This window comes from Ambystoma mexicanum, chromosome 9 (genome assembly GCF_040938575.1).
Source record: "Ambystoma mexicanum isolate Mex_15411 chromosome 9, UKY_AmexF1_1, whole genome shotgun sequence".
Taxonomy (NCBI): domain Eukaryota; kingdom Metazoa; phylum Chordata; class Amphibia; order Caudata; family Ambystomatidae; genus Ambystoma; species Ambystoma mexicanum.
In genome coordinates, this window is record NC_090931.1 from 485577240 (window position 1) to 485597275 (window position 20036).

Sequence of the window (20036 nt, forward strand, 5' to 3'; positions counted from 1 at the left end):
GTCCAGTCTTGGCTCTCCAGTGCATACTTGAAGCTGAACCCCGCTAAGAGCGAATTCATACTCCTCACCAACGACGCCGAACACCCAGACATACAGACCTGGCTATCATCCATGAACCTTGAGGGCTTCACAGCCCAGCTCACCTCCTGCGCCAAGTCCCTTGGGTTCCACCTCGCCTTCAAGACATTCAATACACACATAGCTAAGAAAGCTCGGACAGCTTGGTATTTGGTCTCCCTCGGAAAGTCAAGCCCTTCCTCCCTGCGGACAACTTTGTATCCACAGTTCAAGCACAGGTCCTATCCCACCTGGACGGGGGCAGTGCCCTCTTTGAAGGCCCACACCCTCTCTTGTGCTCCTGAAACTTGGCCTATATGTGGCAGCACGCCTCACGGGTCGACACAGATATGACCACATCACCCTGGCCCTCCTCAAACGTCACTGGTTCCCACTGCACGCACAAATCACCTTAAAGTCTTGCTGCATCTATAAGGCAGTCGCCCTCCAGTCACCCAGCTATCTCACAGAGAAACTCAGCATCTTTGGTGGACATTGCACCACTAGAAGCCAGGAACCCTGCAGACTTGCAATCTGCTGCTGCAAAATGGAAAGGACCAGAAAACAAGCCGCCACTGACTAGGACCCAGGACTATGGAGCCTCCTCCCAGCCAGCATCAGACTTGCCCCCATGCTGTGACAATTCACAAAAGAATTCAAGACCCACCTCTTCAAGTAGTCTCTCCTCCTCAACACCCAGGGTGTTCCAACTCAAGGCCTTGAGGGCCGGATCCATGCTGGGTTTTCAGGATACCCCTCAAAATTCATGAGACATTTGCATACAATAATTCTAAATGTACGCACATTTAGAACCATGGATATTAATGAGGGATATCCTGAAAAACTGGCAAGATTCTGGCCCTCGAGGCCTGGAGTTGGGCAACACTCTAGGCGATCACTCTACTCCCCTGCGCCACCTGACTTGCTAGATGCTGTACACCCCTTTCCACCCCGTCACCCTGCACAGCCGTACCCCTCCTCTGTATCCTACCCCTGCTGTATATCTGTTCTATTGTTATCTCTGAAAAGCACTTTATTATGCATCTGCACTGTTGTATACTGCTGTAAGGTGCTCTGTTGCTTCTCGAAGCTAGGTCCGCGCTCAAATACCATAATACACGTGAACCTAAACTATCGGTAAAGTAAATGTTCTTGTTCCAGGAGAATGACTTCCTTCTTCTGGCCTTGCGATACAAGTTCACTTTCAGATTTGGTTTTTTTAGTTAACTGCTCTCCAGCACAAAAAAAGGTAAAGTTGTAAAGTTCAAACAATTCTTCTCGACAGCCACACTGCCTATGTCCTTGCACTCTGTCTCAGCAAGTCTCTAACTTTTGTTACCTGGAGGGTGACTCCCTCTGCCTGCTATCTTGATTTAACAGTTCAATACAGCCAGGGGAAATGACTCCCTTCCCTTGGCCTTTCTTTCACTTTTATAACTTAGTTCAACACCACCACTGGGAATTACTTGCTTCCCCTGACTTCTGTCTCACTTTGGTAACAGTTCCACATCACCAGGGAGAATGACTCCCTTCCTCTGACTTCTATCTTGCTCTTGTGCTTCTCAGCAATATAGTTCATAGGTATCACTGGTCAGGTTCTGGCGTGGCTGACTTCTTTCCTCTCTGACCGACCCTCCCAGGTCCAACTTGGGTCCTTGCTCTCTATCTTTTTCTCTACCTGTGGTGTCCCCCAGGGGTCTAACCTCGCTCTTTGGCTGTTCAACCAATACCTGGCACTCCTGGCCCACCGCATAGCTGCTCTCTGCCCCAACTTTCATTGCTACGCGGATGACACCCAGCTCATCTCCAGGCTACCCTCGGCCTCCTCCTCTACTTCCCTCCCCTACTTACCTCATCTGACTGTCTGCTGTCCAGGAGTGGTGTGCCGCCAATGACCTCTGCCTTAATGCAGTAAGACTGAGATTATTCTCCTCAGCACACCCAATCCCTCCTTTCCTGTAGCTCTCTGGCCGGCCTCTCTTGACCCCTTTCCTGTTCCCACCTGCAAAGCTAAAAACCTCGGTCTTCTTCGACTCCACACTCTCCTCCTCTTCACACATCTATGACATCTCTAAGAAGTCACACTACCAGCTGCCCCTCCTCAGAAGTATTCTTCCTTTCCTCTCCTTCCCCCAGAAGCTCACTGTCTCCAGAGCTCTGGTTCTCTCCAGGCTGGACTATTGCAACAGCCATTTTCTAAATCTACCTGCTTCTACTCTCCGCCCTCTGCAACTTATCCAGAACAGGACTGCAAGACTTGTCCTTGGACTCAAGCCCAGGGATCGCATCTCTCCAAGACTGAAATCTCTGCACTGGCTCTGATTGGCTGCGAGGATTAAGTTCAAAACCCACTGCATTGTCCACAAGGCCTTATGGGGCCTCATTACCTTCCACTCTCTTCCTAAATACCTTCCTTCACGAGCTCTTCGCTCATCTGCCTCCAACTCCCTCAGGGTCAGTTGCTTCTCCAAATCTCTTCCTTCGGCTGGGGCCTACTTCTGGAACAGCTTCCCTGTCTCCCTGAAACTTGAGGAGAATCATCTTCGGTTCCGGAAGCACCTCAAAACCTTTCTCTTTGCGTCTGTTTTTTCTCCTCATCTCCCTTACTGATTTCCTGGCTGACACTGAAACTGCACTGGATACCTGGCCGCCCTCTGATCTCGAGCCCAGGTCTCCTCCCCCGCCAGTCGCACTCCTGCACTGCCTTCCTGGCAACCACGCACTTGGTGACTGTTTTCTGTACCCCTACGGTCCCACTACCAGCACTTGAAACCTGTTGTCTGCACTTACCCGTGCACTTGCCACCTGCTGGCCATACTTTTACTTGTTTATTTATTGTCTTGACTCCACTGTTATTGTATTGACTCCACTGTCCTCTCACCCTACCCCCGCACTTCCCCTCTTTCCCCTTCCCATGCACTTGCACAATCTGAATGACACCTGGCCTAGTAGGACCGCTGTCTGTCTTCCCTCTGTTCCCCCTAGCCAGCCTCGTCTCGCCTTGAAACACTTGTGTATAGGCGCATTATAAATACTATATCCTATCATATATTGGTGGGGTCCTTGGTGCACTATCCTGCCAAGTACTGCCATGAAGTAGATTTCTTGTAGTTTCCTTCGGTTTTGTGTCCGGGGTCCCAGAACCATAATCCTTTGCTTCTTTGCTTCTGCAGACTTGGTTACTTTCTTGTCAAGTACTGCCGGAGGAAAATTACTTGTTTTCTCTTCTTGATATATGCCTTTAAGGTTGGGGGTCTGACCTATGCCGCGATTGGGGAACCACTTCACATTATGGCTCTCCTCACTTCTCCCTAGCTGAGGGTTTGTGTCCCAACCCTGAGTTCTCGATCTCTCCTTTTTATATGGTTCCACTGTAACCCAGACCTTCTGCTAACCCCACCAGCCATCCCATTCACTTTTGTACCTTCCGGGACTTCTCTTGTGGACTCTGGTCTGCCTTCAGGTCAGCCTTCATGCTGTTTCGGGTCTCAGGGATTCCCCAGGCTGCTTCTTCACTGTGTGGCTCTGCAGCTTCTGGCCTTCTGCAATACGTGTACCTGTTGGACTGCTTAGTCCAGCTTCCCTGCAAGGTCAGGTTACTGCTTTGCCAAGGGTCCTTCAGCATTGGACCTGCTGGGGGTGCTGTCTGTGCCTTATTAAGCGTCCTAGACTGCAGCCATTGAACCTCCTGCGTGTAGCAGCTTCCTGGTCCTCTGTTTCTCCTGGCATGGCTGAGCAACATTGTAAGTCCTTCGTCGCTTCTTATCTGATATTGCGTTGAACAACTAGAATGCTCAGTCCAGTTACATGGAGCTTTCCCTATGGCTCTGCACCTCCTTGTCCCAGTATGTATCTGATATACTCCCTTCTGGTCATCACCAATCTTCCTCATCTCAGTCTGAGTCACAGATTTACAAAGGTACATGGGAGTATTGGGTGAAAGGTTGGGATCTAGGGGATATGGAAGTGTGTAATGTGTTGGGTGAGGAATGTCATACTGCGTTTTCCTGAGATGTTCTCACTTGTCCCCTGAGGGGATGTCTCTTCCCATGAGATCCTGCCGCTGAGTATCACCACCCAAGGGGTCTATCAGGTAGTAGCCTCACCACCCTGACCTCATGGGAAGGGGCTCCTCCCTGGGGAGATTTGACGCCATCTCAGGATTCGTCATAGTCCACTGGAGATGTTACACTGTAACTCCAGGCCGTCAACTAGAAGTGATCATAAGTGGCAACTTGGCAGCGTGAGCACATGACAAAAATATTAAACAATGAATGCGCTACAAAAATAGACAATGGGGCGCCACCGGGGGGCGCTGAGATGTGCTGATGCTTCTCAGCCGGTCTCCTCCACTGGACGAGGTAATTAGAGCTGTGAGCCCCCCCAATCTCCTTACAACACTGCTCTAACCCCCCCCAGAGGACGCTTGGAAGTGTCTGGAGCTGGCGGAGCGAAATTCCGGGGCAGATTGGTGGGATAATCCGGAAGATCGAGGCCACTCGTAAGACACCGCTCGAGGCCTGGCGGACATCTCTGCTGTGTGAGCCAGGTGGACCTTGCCTGCAGTGCGGTGGGGGAGGGGCGGAGGCCCGCTGGTCGCTGAGGTCTTGGGCGGCCGCCGTGGGGGTTCTCCCCGAGTGCGACGTACGGTGGCTGGTGGAGGTGGAGACTCGCTCGGCCCGTGCTGGGGAGGCGCCTGGCAAAGTCTGTCCTGCGGAGCACTTTCCCGGATTGCTGCTTGGTGTTGGAGCCCTGAGTGTGGATCGTCGGGGCTGCCTCTGGGGACCAGGCTTTGGTGCTGATGCGGCCTGGTCTCGTGGGGGAGTGGATTTTTTGAGGCCGCTGAGGGGGACGGCTTGGCCCTGGCTTTCAGAACGTCCCCCCGCAGACTCTGGCTGGCGGGCGGGCCCCTCCTGTGTGCATGCTTGAGTGTTAGTGCTGGGCAGTGGAAGTCAGATTACCCTTTTTGTGAAGGCTTTCTGCCCCGTCACCAGGGTGTTAAGGGACATTTCTTGTCATTGGAGGGCCGCTTGTGCGGGGCTGTGCGCACCTGAGGCTTCCCAGTTTTAATGTGCATCTACCCAGGAAAGACTATATACTCCCATTGAAAGGCATCCCTAGCTGGTCTGGAGCATCATATCTGGTCGGCTTTCTGCATCTCTGCTGTGGGAGGAGGGCCTTGGCATCATCCTTTGCTCTTTTCGTCAGGGGCCATCAATAGCCCTATTGGCACTGTGACTGGGGCTCTGCGGGCTACTGAACTGTGGTGCAGACTAATCTGGGTGGAGAGGATGAGGGGCTAGTCCTGGGGCCGCTTCCATTTGGGGCCCCGAGTGCGTTTTGCCTGCCTCCTGGGTAAGGGAGCTGCTGCCTTGATATTGGATGATTGGGGTTCAGGCGCTACAGACGCTCTCCCCCACAGGTGAAGGCTCCCAACATGCAGGCTACACATCTGTCGGCTACACTGGACACGTTAGATGTGAGTCGTAATATGGTGGCTTTACTGGAGGAGATCCGGGGTTTCCGCGCTGACATTAGCAAGAGGCTGGATTCTTTGGACAAGAAGATGGATGATGTGGAGGATCGTGTTCAAGCCTTGGAGGCTAACCAGTCATCTGCTGATCTCTTCGAGACACAATTTGATCTGCGGCTTCTTGACTTGGAGAAGGAGGAAAAGATTACGCTCAAGCTGGATTACTTGGAGAATCGTGAGCGGTGCTCCAATCTGAGATTTTTTGGGGTGCCTGAGCAGGAGGGGGAGACGCAAGCAGGCATCAAGCAAAAGGTTAAGGAAATAATAAACTGCTTGTTCGGGGGTGAGAACACGGATGTCCCTACCATTGACAGAGCTCATAGAGCCGGGGGCTGAAGAGGGGTTCCTCGCTCTATCCTTGTGAAGTTTCACTGTTTTGCTGAGAAAGTAAAGGTTTTGGAGGTGGCCCGCGAGGCAGGTCCCATCGATTGGAAGGGTGCCAAGATATCTATATATCGGGACTTGTCAGCGTTTACGCTAGCGCGTCGCAAGCTTTGCGGCCCCTGACGAAGTGGTTGCAAGCTAAGGGAATACGGTATAGGTGGGGGCACCCATTCTCGCTTGCTTTTGAGTTTAACGGTGATAAGTATCTTCTTATATCTGAAGCCGACATCAGGAAGGCAATGGATGAATTGTTGAATGACCCACACATGGAGCGGGATGTTATCGAGGGGTGGCCCAGTGAAGGTCGCCGTAAGGAAGCCTCAGGGTTCTCGGGGTGGCGATGTGTCCGGGGGACACAGGAAGTTCAGGAAAATAACCCCCCCCTCTCCGGGTCCATCGGGGACTTGATTGCGGACCCATGGCTATTTTTATGTTTATATGTCCTGGGCCCAATGGTTTTTGAAGTGGGCTTTGCCTGCATTGGGGGTACATGCTAGTATTCTGCAATCTGTTGATGCTAGCGAGTATTGGCTGCATGGATGGGGTAAACAATTTGTTTTTTTTTTACAAAGCCTGGGGGGGCTCTGTATATGATTTTCTTCAAGGTCAATCGTCCTGGTGGAGGCGATCCATGGTGGCCTGAAGGCTCGACAAGAGGATGTCGCAGCTCTTTCAGGCGCTCAAAGTTTGGGGGGTGGGAGTTGGGGTGGGTGGGGAGGGGCGGGGGAGGAGTTCGAGCTACTGGGGATATGGAATTCAACAAATTATTTTTGGTTGTGGTACTGTGCATAGATGTTGAGCTAGGCATAAATGCTGGCCTTCCTAAGGAGGTGATTGGAGCACTTGCTGACTCTCATGGGTGAGGTAGTTCATCCTATATCGGTGGGGTCCCTCAACGGACGAGGTTTGAACTTCCCCACAAAGCGGTCATTGATTTTGAGAGAGTTGACCAGGCTCAAATAACTTTTTTTTGGTTCAGGAACCTCACTGGGTCAAGGGGAAGGAACCTATTTTTGAGTCCAGGGCTGTCCAGTATCTGTTCCAAGCTTCTTATGGAAGTAAGAAGCGTGGGGTCCTTCTTTTGGTCTCTCCTGAGGCAGGTTTTTCGCCCAAGTCGCATAGGGCGGATCCCGAAGGGCGTTTTATCATGGTGAAGGTTTCGTTTATTCACTTAGGTGGGAATTTATGCTCCTAACGAGGCCCAAGAGGTTTTTTGGGAGGGGTTAGCGCAGAAGATAAGAGATTTTGCGGTGGGAACGATCATTGTTGCGGGGGACTTCAATATGGTATCCCCAGATAGGGACAGAAAGTCAACTAGGCTGGGTCCAGACCCTAGGTCCCAACAGAAGTTATCAGACACCTTTCGTCGGGTAAATGAGGAACTGGGTTTGGTGGACGTGCATCCGATGGACGGTGATCTCGACCCTCTCTACACCTATTATTCCTCGGTACATCAATCCTTTTCTCGGATTGACTATGTTTTGGTTGACTCCTCATTTAGGGACTACATCACAGATTTCGGGGTTGTGACGGTCCCATGGTCTGATCACGATCTTGTCAAAGTTAGCTTGGGAGTCCCGTTGGCTGCCCCTAGAGCATCTCGATGGATATGCAATGACTCTCTGTTAATGGATAGAGAGCTGCGTCAATCCTTATTGTCTTCTATAAATGACTGCTTCCGTTTGAACGATACTGCTGATGTCAGTATTGGAGGGGTGTGGGATGTGTTTAAGGCCACAATTCGAGGGGTGCTGATAGAAATGGGGGCACGGAGAAAGAAAGCCCGATCTAGGATGGAGCTTGAATTACGGGAAGACATTTCTGCTATCCAGCCGGGAGGTAAATTAAGATCCCAGATAAGTCCCCTACAGCGCGACCGCCTCCAAAAACTTAGAGCGGAGAAACTGGCGTTTTTGAAACCGCATTACATGGAGAAGGGAGAAAAGGCAGATAAGATTCTGGCCTGGAGATTGAGGGAGTTACGCAAAAGCAGACGGGTCAATCTCATAGTTGATCACTCAGGGGTGAAACGGTTGGGAGATGATCACATTGTGGAGCAATTTAAAGATTATTATGAGAAGCTCTATGCCACCGAATATGTTGGTGACGGAACTGATGTAGACCAGTTTTGGGACTCCCTCCCTCTCCCAGGGCTGACTCGACAGTGCTGCCTCGATAGAGATGCTCCTCTCCCCTCAAGAAGTGGTCGATGCAATTGCATCCCTGAAGAGTGGGACCGCCCCGGGGGACGATGGGTTCACTGTCGGTTTTTTTAAGATGTTTCGTTCCACCCTGGCTCCTTTCTTAGCTAGGGTGTATAATGATGTGCTGCAATCGCGTTGCCTCCCTCCCTCTATGCTGTCAGCTCTCATTGTGGTCCTCCAGAAGGAGGGGAAGGACCCCTCACTCTGTCAATCGTATAGACCCATCTCCCTTTTAAACATCGATGTGAAAGTCTTTGTCAAACGTTTGGTCCATGGTGATCAGGTAGGTTTTGTCCCCGTGCGCCAGGGAACGGATGATATCAGGAAAACGCTGGGTTTGATGCATGAAGTATCCAGACGAGAGTCCGAGGCCTACCTCCTCTCGCTGGACTCTGAAAAAGCTTTCGACCGCGTAGAGTGGTTGTATTTGGGGAAAGTTCTCCAGAGGTTTGGCTTTGGCGATAACTTCTGCAGATGGGTTTCGGCTCTGTATAACGGACCATCAGCTTGGGTATTAGTAAATGGGTGTATGTCCTCCAGGTTTCAGCTAGCCAGGGGGACACGCCAGGGATGTCCTCTTCCCCCTTGTGCGCCCTGGCGATGGAGCCATTTGCTACGGCAGTCAGAGCTGATGAGGGAGTGATGGGGTGAGCTGTGGGGATCAGGAATTTAAACTGTCCCTCTTTGCAGACGACATTCTGGTATATTTAACTGGGATACATGCCTCCCTTCCTCGGTTGTTCGGCCTGATTAGCAGGTTCAGGGTGTTCTCCGGACTTAAAATCAACATCTCTAAGTCCAGTATTACGCCCATGGGAGTACAAGACCGGGATATTGAAGGTAGGAAGGCAGTCCTGGGCGTGTGGGTTGAGATTGTAAGTACCAGGTATTTGGGAACCGTTCTGCCAAGGGATCTTGGGAAGAACTTCGAATTGAATTTTCTCCCCCTGCAGGCTCGACATTTTTAAGACTTGGCTAGGTGGGTTCCCCTAACCCTTTCTTGGTTTGGACGGATGGTCTCGGTAAAGATTAATGTTCTTCCCAGGCTTCATCATTTTACCTCGCTTACCTGTCACATTCCAGATTATTTCTTTGCATCTCTCCGATTGCGCATTACGCGCTTCGTGTGGGGCAGTAAAAGAGCAAGAATAAAATGATACCCTAACACTTCCTAAAGCGCTCGGAGGGTTTGGCCTACCAGACTTTCAACTGTATTATACGGCACCTCAGTTGCGGGTGATGTTCGAGCATTTACGGGACGACCTAAGGACGTTACTGGCTTACGTGGAGGATATGCAGGTGCACCCTTATAAGTTCAGAGACTTGCTTTGGTCCCCCTCGCGTTCCCGGCCAAGGGCTATTAGAACCCACCCGATTTTGTCTGTTCTTTGGGCCTTATGGAAGCCAGAGAGACAATACATTTCTTTAGTCCTGGCCGTCCCCCTTGTCCTCTTTGTGGGGTCATCCACTTAATTTGGGGGCCAAGGGCTTCCGAGGGACGCAGTCGTGGTCGGATCAGGGGGTCGAGAGGGCTGCACAGCTGTTTCCCCAAGGAAGCTTCATCGAGTATGCCCATCTGTCGGAACTGTTGGGGGATAATCCTCCCATTTTTTACTATTTGCGCCTTAAGGGCATTCTTACTGAGGCTGACTGGGTGGTTCCTCTCTCCCATCCACTGACCCCGTTTGAAACATTGTTTGTGGAAGCCGGATCCAGAAAAAGGTCCATCTCTAAAATGTATAGCGCTCTGGTTGTAGCCAACTTGGGGGATAGACAGGCATTCAAGCGGGTGTGGGAGGAGAGATTGGGTATGGCCATGGATGAGCCTACTTGGGGTTCTGTGTTTAACTCCATTTTTAAGGGGAACCTTTATACGGCGGCCATGGAGCACAACTTTAAAATCCTCCACTCCTGGCATCTCTCCCCGGTCTCATTGTCTAAGATGTTTCCAAATGTATCCCCGATGTGTCCTAGGACGTGGGCAGGTAGAGGGACATGGTTCCACATGTGGTGGGAGTGCCCTGTGATTCAAGTCTATTGGGCGGAGCTCCTAAATTGGATTAAGGACATACTGGGAATGTGCCCGTCCCTACACCCTTTGGAGATCTTGCTGGGTATTCCCGTACCAGAGAGTAATGACTTGCCTTTCTCCAGGGTGACTGGGGCGATGTTGAGGGCCGGGAGGATGGCTTTAGCTCAGAAATGGAAGAATCCCCAGGCCCCCCCACAAAAGCGGAATGGTTTAATAAGCTTTTGAATATTTTCACATACGAGAAACTAACTGCTTTTGCCAAGGATAATATGTCTTCGTTTTTGCAGGATTGGACAATTATGCTGCTACATGAGGACTGTAAAGCATTCATGCTCTAAGTTTGGTTGGATTTGAGTCGGTGGGCATTGTTGGGAGGGGGGGTTAATCCGGACATGCTTGGCCTGCCTCTTGGAATTGGGAGGGTCGTCACCGTCGGGAAACTGTGGAGGATAAGTCTAATTTGGACTTGTGCTGAGGCTCTTCTTTCTATGCACTTTGGGTTCTCAGTTGGGGTTGTTTACTTTTTCTTGGATGTTTTGGTTGTTATTGAAAAATTTGCAATAAACACAAAGTGCGAAAAAAAAAAATAAACATTGGTATGGTTTGAGTCGGGAGGAAAAATACTTCAGTCCATAGCCTCTAACCCCAGAAACTCAAAACTGTGGTCAAGTAATGTGCAATTTGACAGTTTTAGAAATATTAGTACTTTTTTGTAAGGAAGCATGCATGGAATTAAAATCCCACTCAGGTGCAGCTTTCGTGGTTCATGCTGTCCTTTTTACTAAGAGCATGCCTTCTAATCTTTGACTAATAGCCATGCCATGGTGTTCTTATTAATAACTTGACGTAATATATATTTGTTTTATCTTTTCGCAGAGAAGACGCAGTAGCACACTATCAAAGCTTAACGGCAAACAATATGCTGCATTTGCAACAGACTCAAAGATTCTCTTTGGCATCACTACGGATGGGGGCACGACGACTTGGATGTACTGCTGGCAACTTGACTGAAAGTGTTCTAACCAGTATTACTAATGCAGGCGCACACTAGGACTATATTGTGTGGGACATGGGCCATGCAGCTTTAGGATTGATGCACTCTCCTTTAGAAAGGAAGCCTCTCGGTGCTCACCACAAGTCTCTGAACCGTTTTACTCACCTTTGTGTACCGTTGGGTCTTGTTTTTGTTTTAAAGTAACATGTTCAGGCCATGATTCAGGTACTGTGGATGTAGGAGTCAAAATAATTCAATTGGCTACGTCCTTGTTTCACCCAAAAAGGAGTTTTCACAGACTGTTAAATTATGTTATCTGTCTTCTCACTGACTCCAGTTATTATGAACATGGTATAATGGTGATCCTAGTCTCCCTTTCATAGGGAATGGAGATTAGCTTCTCCAGCATGGGGTCCGGCATGGATTCACATGCTCATGAATATTCCCCGTCAGGCTGGGAATTCTCGGTAAAGAAAAAACTCGGCATCAGTTTCGTTTCTGATCTGACTTTCGTAGTAGTAACCAATCACTGATTTCTACGTCATACTGACCACAGCCAATGACTGCCCTCTCCCTAAGCCCCGCCTCTGGCAGCCATCCTCAGATTTTTACCGCACGTTCAAGTGTTGGGATCCTCGTGCTATTGCTCTCGAGCTTCAGTGCGTTTTCGCGCTTTTTTCATAGGAAAATGTTCTCTTTCGGTCAAAGAGCCTCAAGCTCCACCATTTCTATATCCGATCAACGGGGATCCGTGTCGGATTCTTCTACGCCCCTCAAGGGTGAAGATTTCGTCGAGCCACGCTTTGGAGGACTCCAGAAGCTTCTCAGGCCCATCTCGGACATGGCCCAGGAGAAGGGAAGCTCGACGCCCGGGAAGCTGTTCAGGGTCTGCCCTGCATGCCATCTTCAGAATGTCTTCAAGGAGGACGAACACTCCCTTTGCCTCTACTGCCTGCATGAGGACAAGACACACGTGGAGAAGGACTGTGCGCTTTGTGGGAACATGTCGGAGCGGACCATAAAGGACCGCCATCTGCGTCTCGCCAACTGGCTGGAAGGGAAGAGCCCGTCGGGCGAGAAAAAGAAGTCTGAGCGGTCTTCTAAGACCTTTGAGGGCGCCCCGGCGACGGGGGCCCAACAGAAGGCCAAGCACGGCGAGTCCGCGGGCACCGGGAGCGCCGAACGGTCGGGCTCTTCGGTTGCCAGGCAGGGCGCAGCCTCCCCAGCGCCATCAACCACGAGCCAACACTCTGGCTCGGGTAAGAGGAAGTCCAAGCACCCGGCGAAGCTTCTGGAGAGGCCCCGGTCGAGCTCGAAGGCCAATTCGGAGGGGGAGCGAGGCGGTGACCCCCCCCTTAAGAAGAAGGCGGTGAGCGCACCTAAGGTGACGGAAGTCTTGATCCACCCGGCCAAGGCCTCTATCGAGACAGTCGCGGCGGCCCTGGCTCAGCCTGAGGAGACTACACCAGTGGAGGCGACCTCGGGGCCCAGAGTCTCCCTGCCACCGCAGAGGGAGTCCTCTTTCAAGCCCATCGACAGGACCCCCGTGAAACCTCCGACGGAGAAGAAGGGGGGGCAGGAGGCCATCATGGATTCGGCCTCAACCTCTGAAGGAGCTGATCGAAGTCTTAAGCCACGGCATTGGCGTGGAGGAAGACCATCCCGTCGGAAGGGACCCCGATGAGGGGGACGATGAGAACGACTAGGGTACCGACGAGGTTCCTGTCCGCCCGTCGGAACCCCCTCAACCAGTGCCGCAAGACAACTCGGCAGCCATTTTGTTGGCTATACAGTCCTTATGCTCGGAGATAAGGACGAGATTGCCGTTACCGCTGACGGAGGAACCGCTACCGACGGGGGACCCGGAGCCGGGCCCTTCTGGGAGCCCTCCTCCTAAGAGAAGGATTCATCCTCCACCTCCTTTTCAACCATCGCGCCCGTCTCAGCCCTCCTCCCTGTCCACAACCCGGGGCGATGACACGGGGACGGCCGCGACGGGTACAGACTAGGTTTACGGCGAGGATCCTCCGTCGTCACCTCCTCCCCGGGCTTCCCCGCCCGACGAGATTGGATCGTTTCATGCCATGATCACCAGGGCATCCGAGTTTTTCCAGCTCTGCCCGGAAGAGAAGAAGGAAGGCTTCCTTTATCAACGGCGCGAGACCAAGAGGAAGACGGTCCTCGCTGTAACTCTACTGGACGATATCTGGGATGAGGGTCTCTCCCTCCTCAAGAACCCATCCACAACGCCTGCGAGAAGGGATCGGTATGAGAAGAAGTACCGGGTCCCGGACGTGGCCCCCTTGTGCCTTCGGGCACAGCCGACCCCGGACTCGGTCGTCTGCGGGGGGGGGGGCATCGGCCTTCACGTCAACTTCCCCCCAGACGGCGAGGGAAAGAAATTGGACACGATGGGACGCAGAGTCATCTCATCGGCAGCAACGACTATTAAGGCTGCCAACGCCTTGGCTATCGTAGCACGCTACGACAGGGAGTTGTGGTACAAGATCGCCCCCCTGCTGGACTTCATACCGGACGACAAAAGGGCTGAGGCCCTGGAGATCTTGCAGGAAGGGGAAGTGGTGTCGGACCACGCCATTACGGTAGTGACGGACATCGCTGATACTGGTTTTCGCCAGTTGGGCAACGGCGTGTGCCTTAGGCGGCGTGGATGGCTCAAGGCAACGGACTTCCGACAGGACATGCAGACCAGAGTTTTGGACATGCCGTTCGACGGGAACAACCTGTTTGGGAAAACAGTGGACGATTCCCTGCAAGCCATCAAGGCGGACACAGACGGCCCGGGTCTTGGTGTTCTCCAGCAACGACGGCCGCCCTTTCGGAGCACCGGAGGCAAGCAGGGTGCCTCCGAAGGGTCCGGCGGCGGATATTCCACCTACCGTCAAGCAGCCCGTTCGTCGTCACAAGAAGCCTACAGGGGACGAGGCAAGTCGTGCGGACCCCGCCGTCGTCGCCAGGGAGGACAAGGCGGCAAAGCCTCGTCGAAGCAGGACTGAACTGGCCGTGGGGTCGGGCCCCCACCGAAGCACCCCGGTGGGAGGCCGGCTGGCGAACTTTGTCGGCGTGTGGGAGTCCATCTCCACCGACCGTTGGGTGCTGGACGCCCTGGCCCAGGGTCACGCGCTCGAGTTTTTAAAGTGCCTGCGCGTCCCCCCCGTGGCCAGAAAGGAACATCACGTCCCTCAACTTCTCTTGGAGGTAAAGGCGATGCTCAAGAAAGGCGCCATCGAGCTCGTCCCAAAGAGGCTTTGGGGCTCCGGAGTTTACTCAAGATACTTCCTCGTGAAGAAGACCGGAGGATGGCGTCCCATCCTGGACCTACGACGACTGAACAAATTCATCAAGGCACAGAAGTTCCGGATGGTCACCCTCCAGCACGTCCTGGGTCAGCTGGAGGAGGGCGATTTCCTGTCGTCGTTGGACTTGGGGGATGCCTACTTCCATATCCCCATCCTAAAGGGACACCGAAAGTTTCTCAGATTTGTGGTCCAAGGGCGGCACTACCAGTTCAGAGCCCTTCCCTTCGGATTGAGGTCGGCACCCAGGATGTTCACCAAGTGCCCGCGCCTTGAGGGGATCCACGTCTACCCCTACCTGGACGACTGGCTCATCCAAGCAAAGACCAGGGAGCTCGCCGCGGAACACACGGCGAGGACCGTCCAACTACTCACGGACCTGGGATTCTCCATAAACTACACCAAGTCCCACCTGGTGCCCGCGTAAGATGCACTGTTTCTGGGAGTGAAGCTCGACACAGTGGCGCTTCTGGCCTCGCCGTCGGAGGAAAGAACGAGGGCCATCTTGGGCAAGGTGCAGCGGATGCTGGTTGCGGACGCGGCCAAGGTGAGGTCCATCAAATCCCTCCTCGGAATGATGTCTTCTTGCATTTATCTCATCCGCCTGTGCAGTCTTCGGATGCGCCCGTTGCAGGAGTTCCTGGACGCTCGCTGGGTCCAGACGACGGGCAGCTTCGAGGACAGGATCACACTCAACGAGAGTTTCTGACGAGTGATCCGGTGGTGGGGCACCCGCGTGCATCTGACGGCGGGCAAGGACTTCCAGACCCCGGGCCACCAGAAGACAGTGACCACGGATGCCTCCCTGGAAGGGTGGGGAGCGCACACCGAAAATCTGCACGCGAGAGGTCTTTGGCTTCCGACGGAGAAATCCCTCCATATCAACGTCCTGGAACTCCATGCAGTGTTCTGGGCCCTCAGGTCCTTCATTCCGTCCCTCAAGGGCAAGGTGGTGAGGATCTTCACCGACAACACCACCACCATGTTCTACATCAGGAAGCAGGGCGGTACCAGATCCCCAGCCCTGTCCAAGGAGGCGTAGGATCTGTGGCATTGGGCCGTCGCCCAAGGGATGTTCCTGGTGCCGTTCCATCTGGCAGGAATAAAAAACACCATCGCCGACTCGCTCAGCAGACATGACCTAGTGGACCGCCTCTTCCAACGCTGGGGCACACCCCAGATCGATCTGTTCGCAACGGCGACGAACTCCAAGTGCCGGAGGTTCGCCAGCAGGTTTCCCCAGCCGAGGAGCATGGGCGATGCTTTCTCGTTCCCCTGGGAGGGCCTATTCCTGTACGTGTTCCCTCCTTTACCGTTGCTGATCCGGCTCATCAACCAGCTCAAGAGGTCACGGTGCAGGATGATACTCGTGGCACCCGCGTGGCCGAGGCAGATATGGTTCCCGGACCTTCTGGACTTGTCAGCGTCCCCGTCAATCAAGCTGCCAGTGGACGCGGATCTTCTCTCCAGGGAAGGAGGCGCCATCCTCCATCACGCCCCGAAGTCGCTGAACTTGCAGGCCTGGCTCCTGCAGCGCTAGAGTTTGGAGGTTACGACATACCGGCCGACTGCAGAGAGGTTCTTGCAAAGGCCAGGGCGTCCTCAACTCTTAAATGCTACGGACACAAATGGAAGAGGTTCTCTGTCTGTTGCCACGCACAGAAGATTAACCCTCTACGGATTACGGCTCTGCTGGGACTGCCGTACCTACTGACGCTGGCAAAGGCTGGACTAGCGCACGCTTCCATCAAGATTCATCTTGCTGCGATCTCCCGATACACCAGAACCACGGGACGGACGTCCTTGTGGTCTCATCGTCTGGTGAAGGAGTTCATGAAAGGACTGTTCAGATCGTTCCCGCCGGTGAAGGCGCCGGCCCCGGCGTGGGAGCTCAACGTGGTGCTGACCAAGCTCATGGGACCTCCGTTCGAGCCTCTGCACTCAGCTTCTTTGAAATTCTTGTTGTGGAAAACAGCGTTCTTTGTGGCCATCACCTCTGCACGACGAGTGGGAGAGATCCAGGCCCTTTCCTGCAAGCCCCCGTACTTGACTTTTCACGACACGAGGGTAGTGCTCCGGACGCACCCCTCCTTCATGCCCAAGGTGCCGTCGGACTTCCACCTCAACGAACCCTTGGTGTTGCCTGTTTTCTTCCCGTCGCCTTCGTCGCCGGCTGAAAGGACTTTGCACTCGCTGGATGTGGCTAGAGGGCTGAAGTCCTATGTGGACCGCACGAAGAGCTTTTGGAAGACGTCACAACTTTTTGTGAACTTTGGACCTGTCAATCAGGGGAAGGCTCTCTCAAAGGCTTCCATTTCCAGATGGCTCTCCGGCTGTATCATGTAGTGTCATCGGTTGGCAAACCGTCCGCTGCCTGGCCATCCGAGAGCCCATTCCACCAGAGCGATCGCAGCTACCACGGCGTTCCTATCTGGTGTGCCCCTGCTGGACATCTGCAGGGCTGCTACATGGAGGTCGACGCACACCTTCACTAAATTCTACTGCATCGACCGGGATTCCAGGGAGGAGTCCAGGTTCGGCCAAGCAGTGCTGCGCAACCTGTTCGCCTAAGGTGAGCCTGGTGAGGAGGTAAGAGACGCTTAATGTTGAGTGTTTGTATTGCTTAATGTTGAGCCTGTTGCTACCTCCCGTGGTTGTGCATGTGTGTACTGCTATGTATTCTTATTCATGAGCATGTGAATCCATGCCAGACCCCATGCTGGAGAAGGAACAAGTTACTTACCTGTAACTGTTGTTCTCCAGCATGGGTCTGGCATGGATTCACATGCGAACCCTCCCTCCTACCCCTCTGCGGCTCTTCACTTGGTCATACTGCCACTTCACGTGCTACCAAATCTGAGGATTAGGGGCTTAGGGAGAGGGCCGTCATTGGCTGTGGTCAGTATGACGCAGAAATCAGTGATTGGTTACTACTACGAAAGTCAGATCAGAAACGAAACTGATACTGATTTTTCTTTACCGAGGATTCCCAGCCTGACAACGGGAATATTCATGAGCATGTGAATCAACAGTTACAGGTAAGTAACTTGTTCCACATTTACTATAAAAGTGCCCAATGTGATGTCTTCCACTGGTATTTCTTCCTATCTGTGATGACACCTCACGGTTGGTTGAGGTGGCTTTAATTGTAAGGAGTAGGTTGAGTAGTTAAGATATTGGCTAGGTTTGAGAAAACATGCATTCGTAGTCTTGGAGCTTTGATCAGTTCAAGAGTTGGTTCAGATTCCTTCCATCTTTAACCATGTGATAGTGTTGAATTGCTGGTGGCTACAATGCTCAAATGGAAATGGAGCCGCTAGCCTGCCTTCCTGAAATCAGAGTATTTTGTTCCAGTTTTGTTTGCCTGCGCCAAATTGCTTTAATCTCTGGATTCACAGAAACACTGAGTATTTTTATACCATTAATGTGTAGTGAGACGTGTGGGTGCCTTTGCCAAACCAGGTTTTTTTTTGCGATCTTTTGTTTGCTCCTGCCATCTTAATGGTATGCTGCCAGTGACTTAATTCCAGATCGCCAACACAATCTAATTTTGACTACTATGTAGGAACCCTGTAGTAGAAGGTAAGCATTAGGTTTCGGTACGGACTTAGTTAACCTAACCTGCTTCTATTTAAACAAAAAATATTTGACATTTTAGGAGATCTATGAAAAATGTCAAATCGTGAGCGCTAGCCCCCATTTTATAATGAAGAGAGGTGCCTGATGAGAAAAGTAATTGAATACCAAACTTCATTTACAATATACAAGTGTAGCCCTAGCACCAACTATGAAATGTTGGAAAAGCCAACAGTTGTGTATCTTGCTACATAGTTGGAGTTGCCAGTCCCCAACTGGGTCATATTCCTCCATAGTTATCAAACGGATATTAACCTGGGAAGATACCTCAGCGATTTAAATTCTTGTTTATGGCTTGAGGACAGAGTTCACATTAAAAGTTCAAATCTTGGCAGAGCAATCTGTCCTTTTGTCTTACCAAAGTCAAGAAAACAAGTACCATTAAATTGGGTAATATTAACACTTAATGTTAAAGTAACTGGAAGTTGGAGACATTGGACATGCAGCACTATATGAAAATGTGAGTATATGGTTCATAATGTATATTTAAATGTTAAGGAATGTCACCAATATCTCTCCCCATTGTTCCACATTTTAAATCACATTCCAAATAGAAGAGGTCACAGAGGTAACCTTTTGAGCACACAGAGCCCCAACTGCTATTCCTTTGCTTGGATCAAGTTAACACCTGGCAGTTGAAAAAATGCTGCTTCAAATGCAAATGTTGCAGTGGAAGGAACGGTAGTCCATCAAGATGCTTCATACAATATTATCGGTGGCCTTTACAGGTCTGTATCCCACATCACTTTGCAGTATTGTATGTGACTTTGGCTAGATACATCACTAAGTTTATTAGAAGCTTTGAGTAGATCATTTTGCAGAATGAAAATGTGTGCTTTGCAATATAAAAGAATTGCATCCTAACCGTGGTATCTGCACTTTGAAAACATTGTGATTTTATATAAAAATGGAAATCTGCCAGCCAAGCTCTGTTCGACTACTTTTCCGTTGCATTTTTTAAGAACCCGAACTCTCAATGTGATGCATTTTTTCTTTACACTGGTTTCATTATGTGGAGTTAATTTGCAGTCTCATCATAATTGTGGAACCAGAGCTTCTTGCTGGCATATAACAGTGCCAGTGATCTGAATTGTTAAGCAACCCCAAGAGAAGTAGAGCTCTTAAGTTTCCTGTGTCTCTGCTGCAGGAGGCCGTCCAGTTTGGTTCCCCCCTCCGCTCATTAGCCTTCTGGGACTTGCACTTTGCATAATTTATAAATGTGAAATAAGTCCCAGACTTCTGAGCAAAACAGAACTGAATGGTGTTTGCACGGATGGCCACAGGAACCCCAGGGGCCCTTGAGAAGAGAAGGGACTTTGAGCTGCAGATGTTGCAGGAATACTTCTTGCAGCTCACTAAATAAGGAGTCCCTCAGTTGCACATCAGCTGTTCCGCAAACATGAGGTGATGCTGACCTCCTTCTGTTTGACTTCTTATTTCCAGTGTTGGAATCTGACCTTTTAGCTTCCACTCCTGTTTTACTATTCACTTACATAATTTTGCTAACGCCACTTCCTGGTAAGAATGTGCCTAGGGCCTCTGTGTGTGTCTCACTCCATCTGACTTTCACACTTGTTCAGTCTCACTCCGATGGTACTCTCTGGTAGTGTCTCGTTCTACGATTTGATCATTGTCTTTCGATCTCCCCCTATCTACTGTACTGCCACTGCTTACTTTCCCTCTTTATTCCTTTTTAAATATCTCGGACCATCCTTTTTTCTATTGCTTCTCTTCTGTCTCACTCTTTTTCTCCTTCCTTAAGTTTGTCTTTCTGATGTACTGTTTATTACACTGCCCTGCTTTATTGTATTGCCAATACTTACTTGGAAGAGTGACAAGGGTGCTACCTGATGGAGGCAAGGGGGGGCTTTGGGGAGGA

At 51.4% G+C, this 20036-nt stretch overlaps 1 protein-coding gene across 3 annotated transcripts in view; it reads left to right on the forward strand.

Annotated features, from left to right (window-relative positions):
- Positions 1-11672, forward strand: part of PIMREG (PICALM interacting mitotic regulator) — a 440278-nt gene extending 428606 nt beyond the window's left edge. For all 3 annotated transcript variants that reach the window (XM_069615033.1, XM_069615035.1, XM_069615034.1), the window contains one exon: positions 11087-11672. In XM_069615033.1, coding sequence (XP_069471134.1) covers positions 11087-11261 — 175 coding nt within the window. In that variant the 3' untranslated portion in view covers positions 11262-11672. The remainder of the gene's footprint in view (positions 1-11086) is intronic.
- Positions 11673-20036: the final 8364 nt, after the last annotated feature.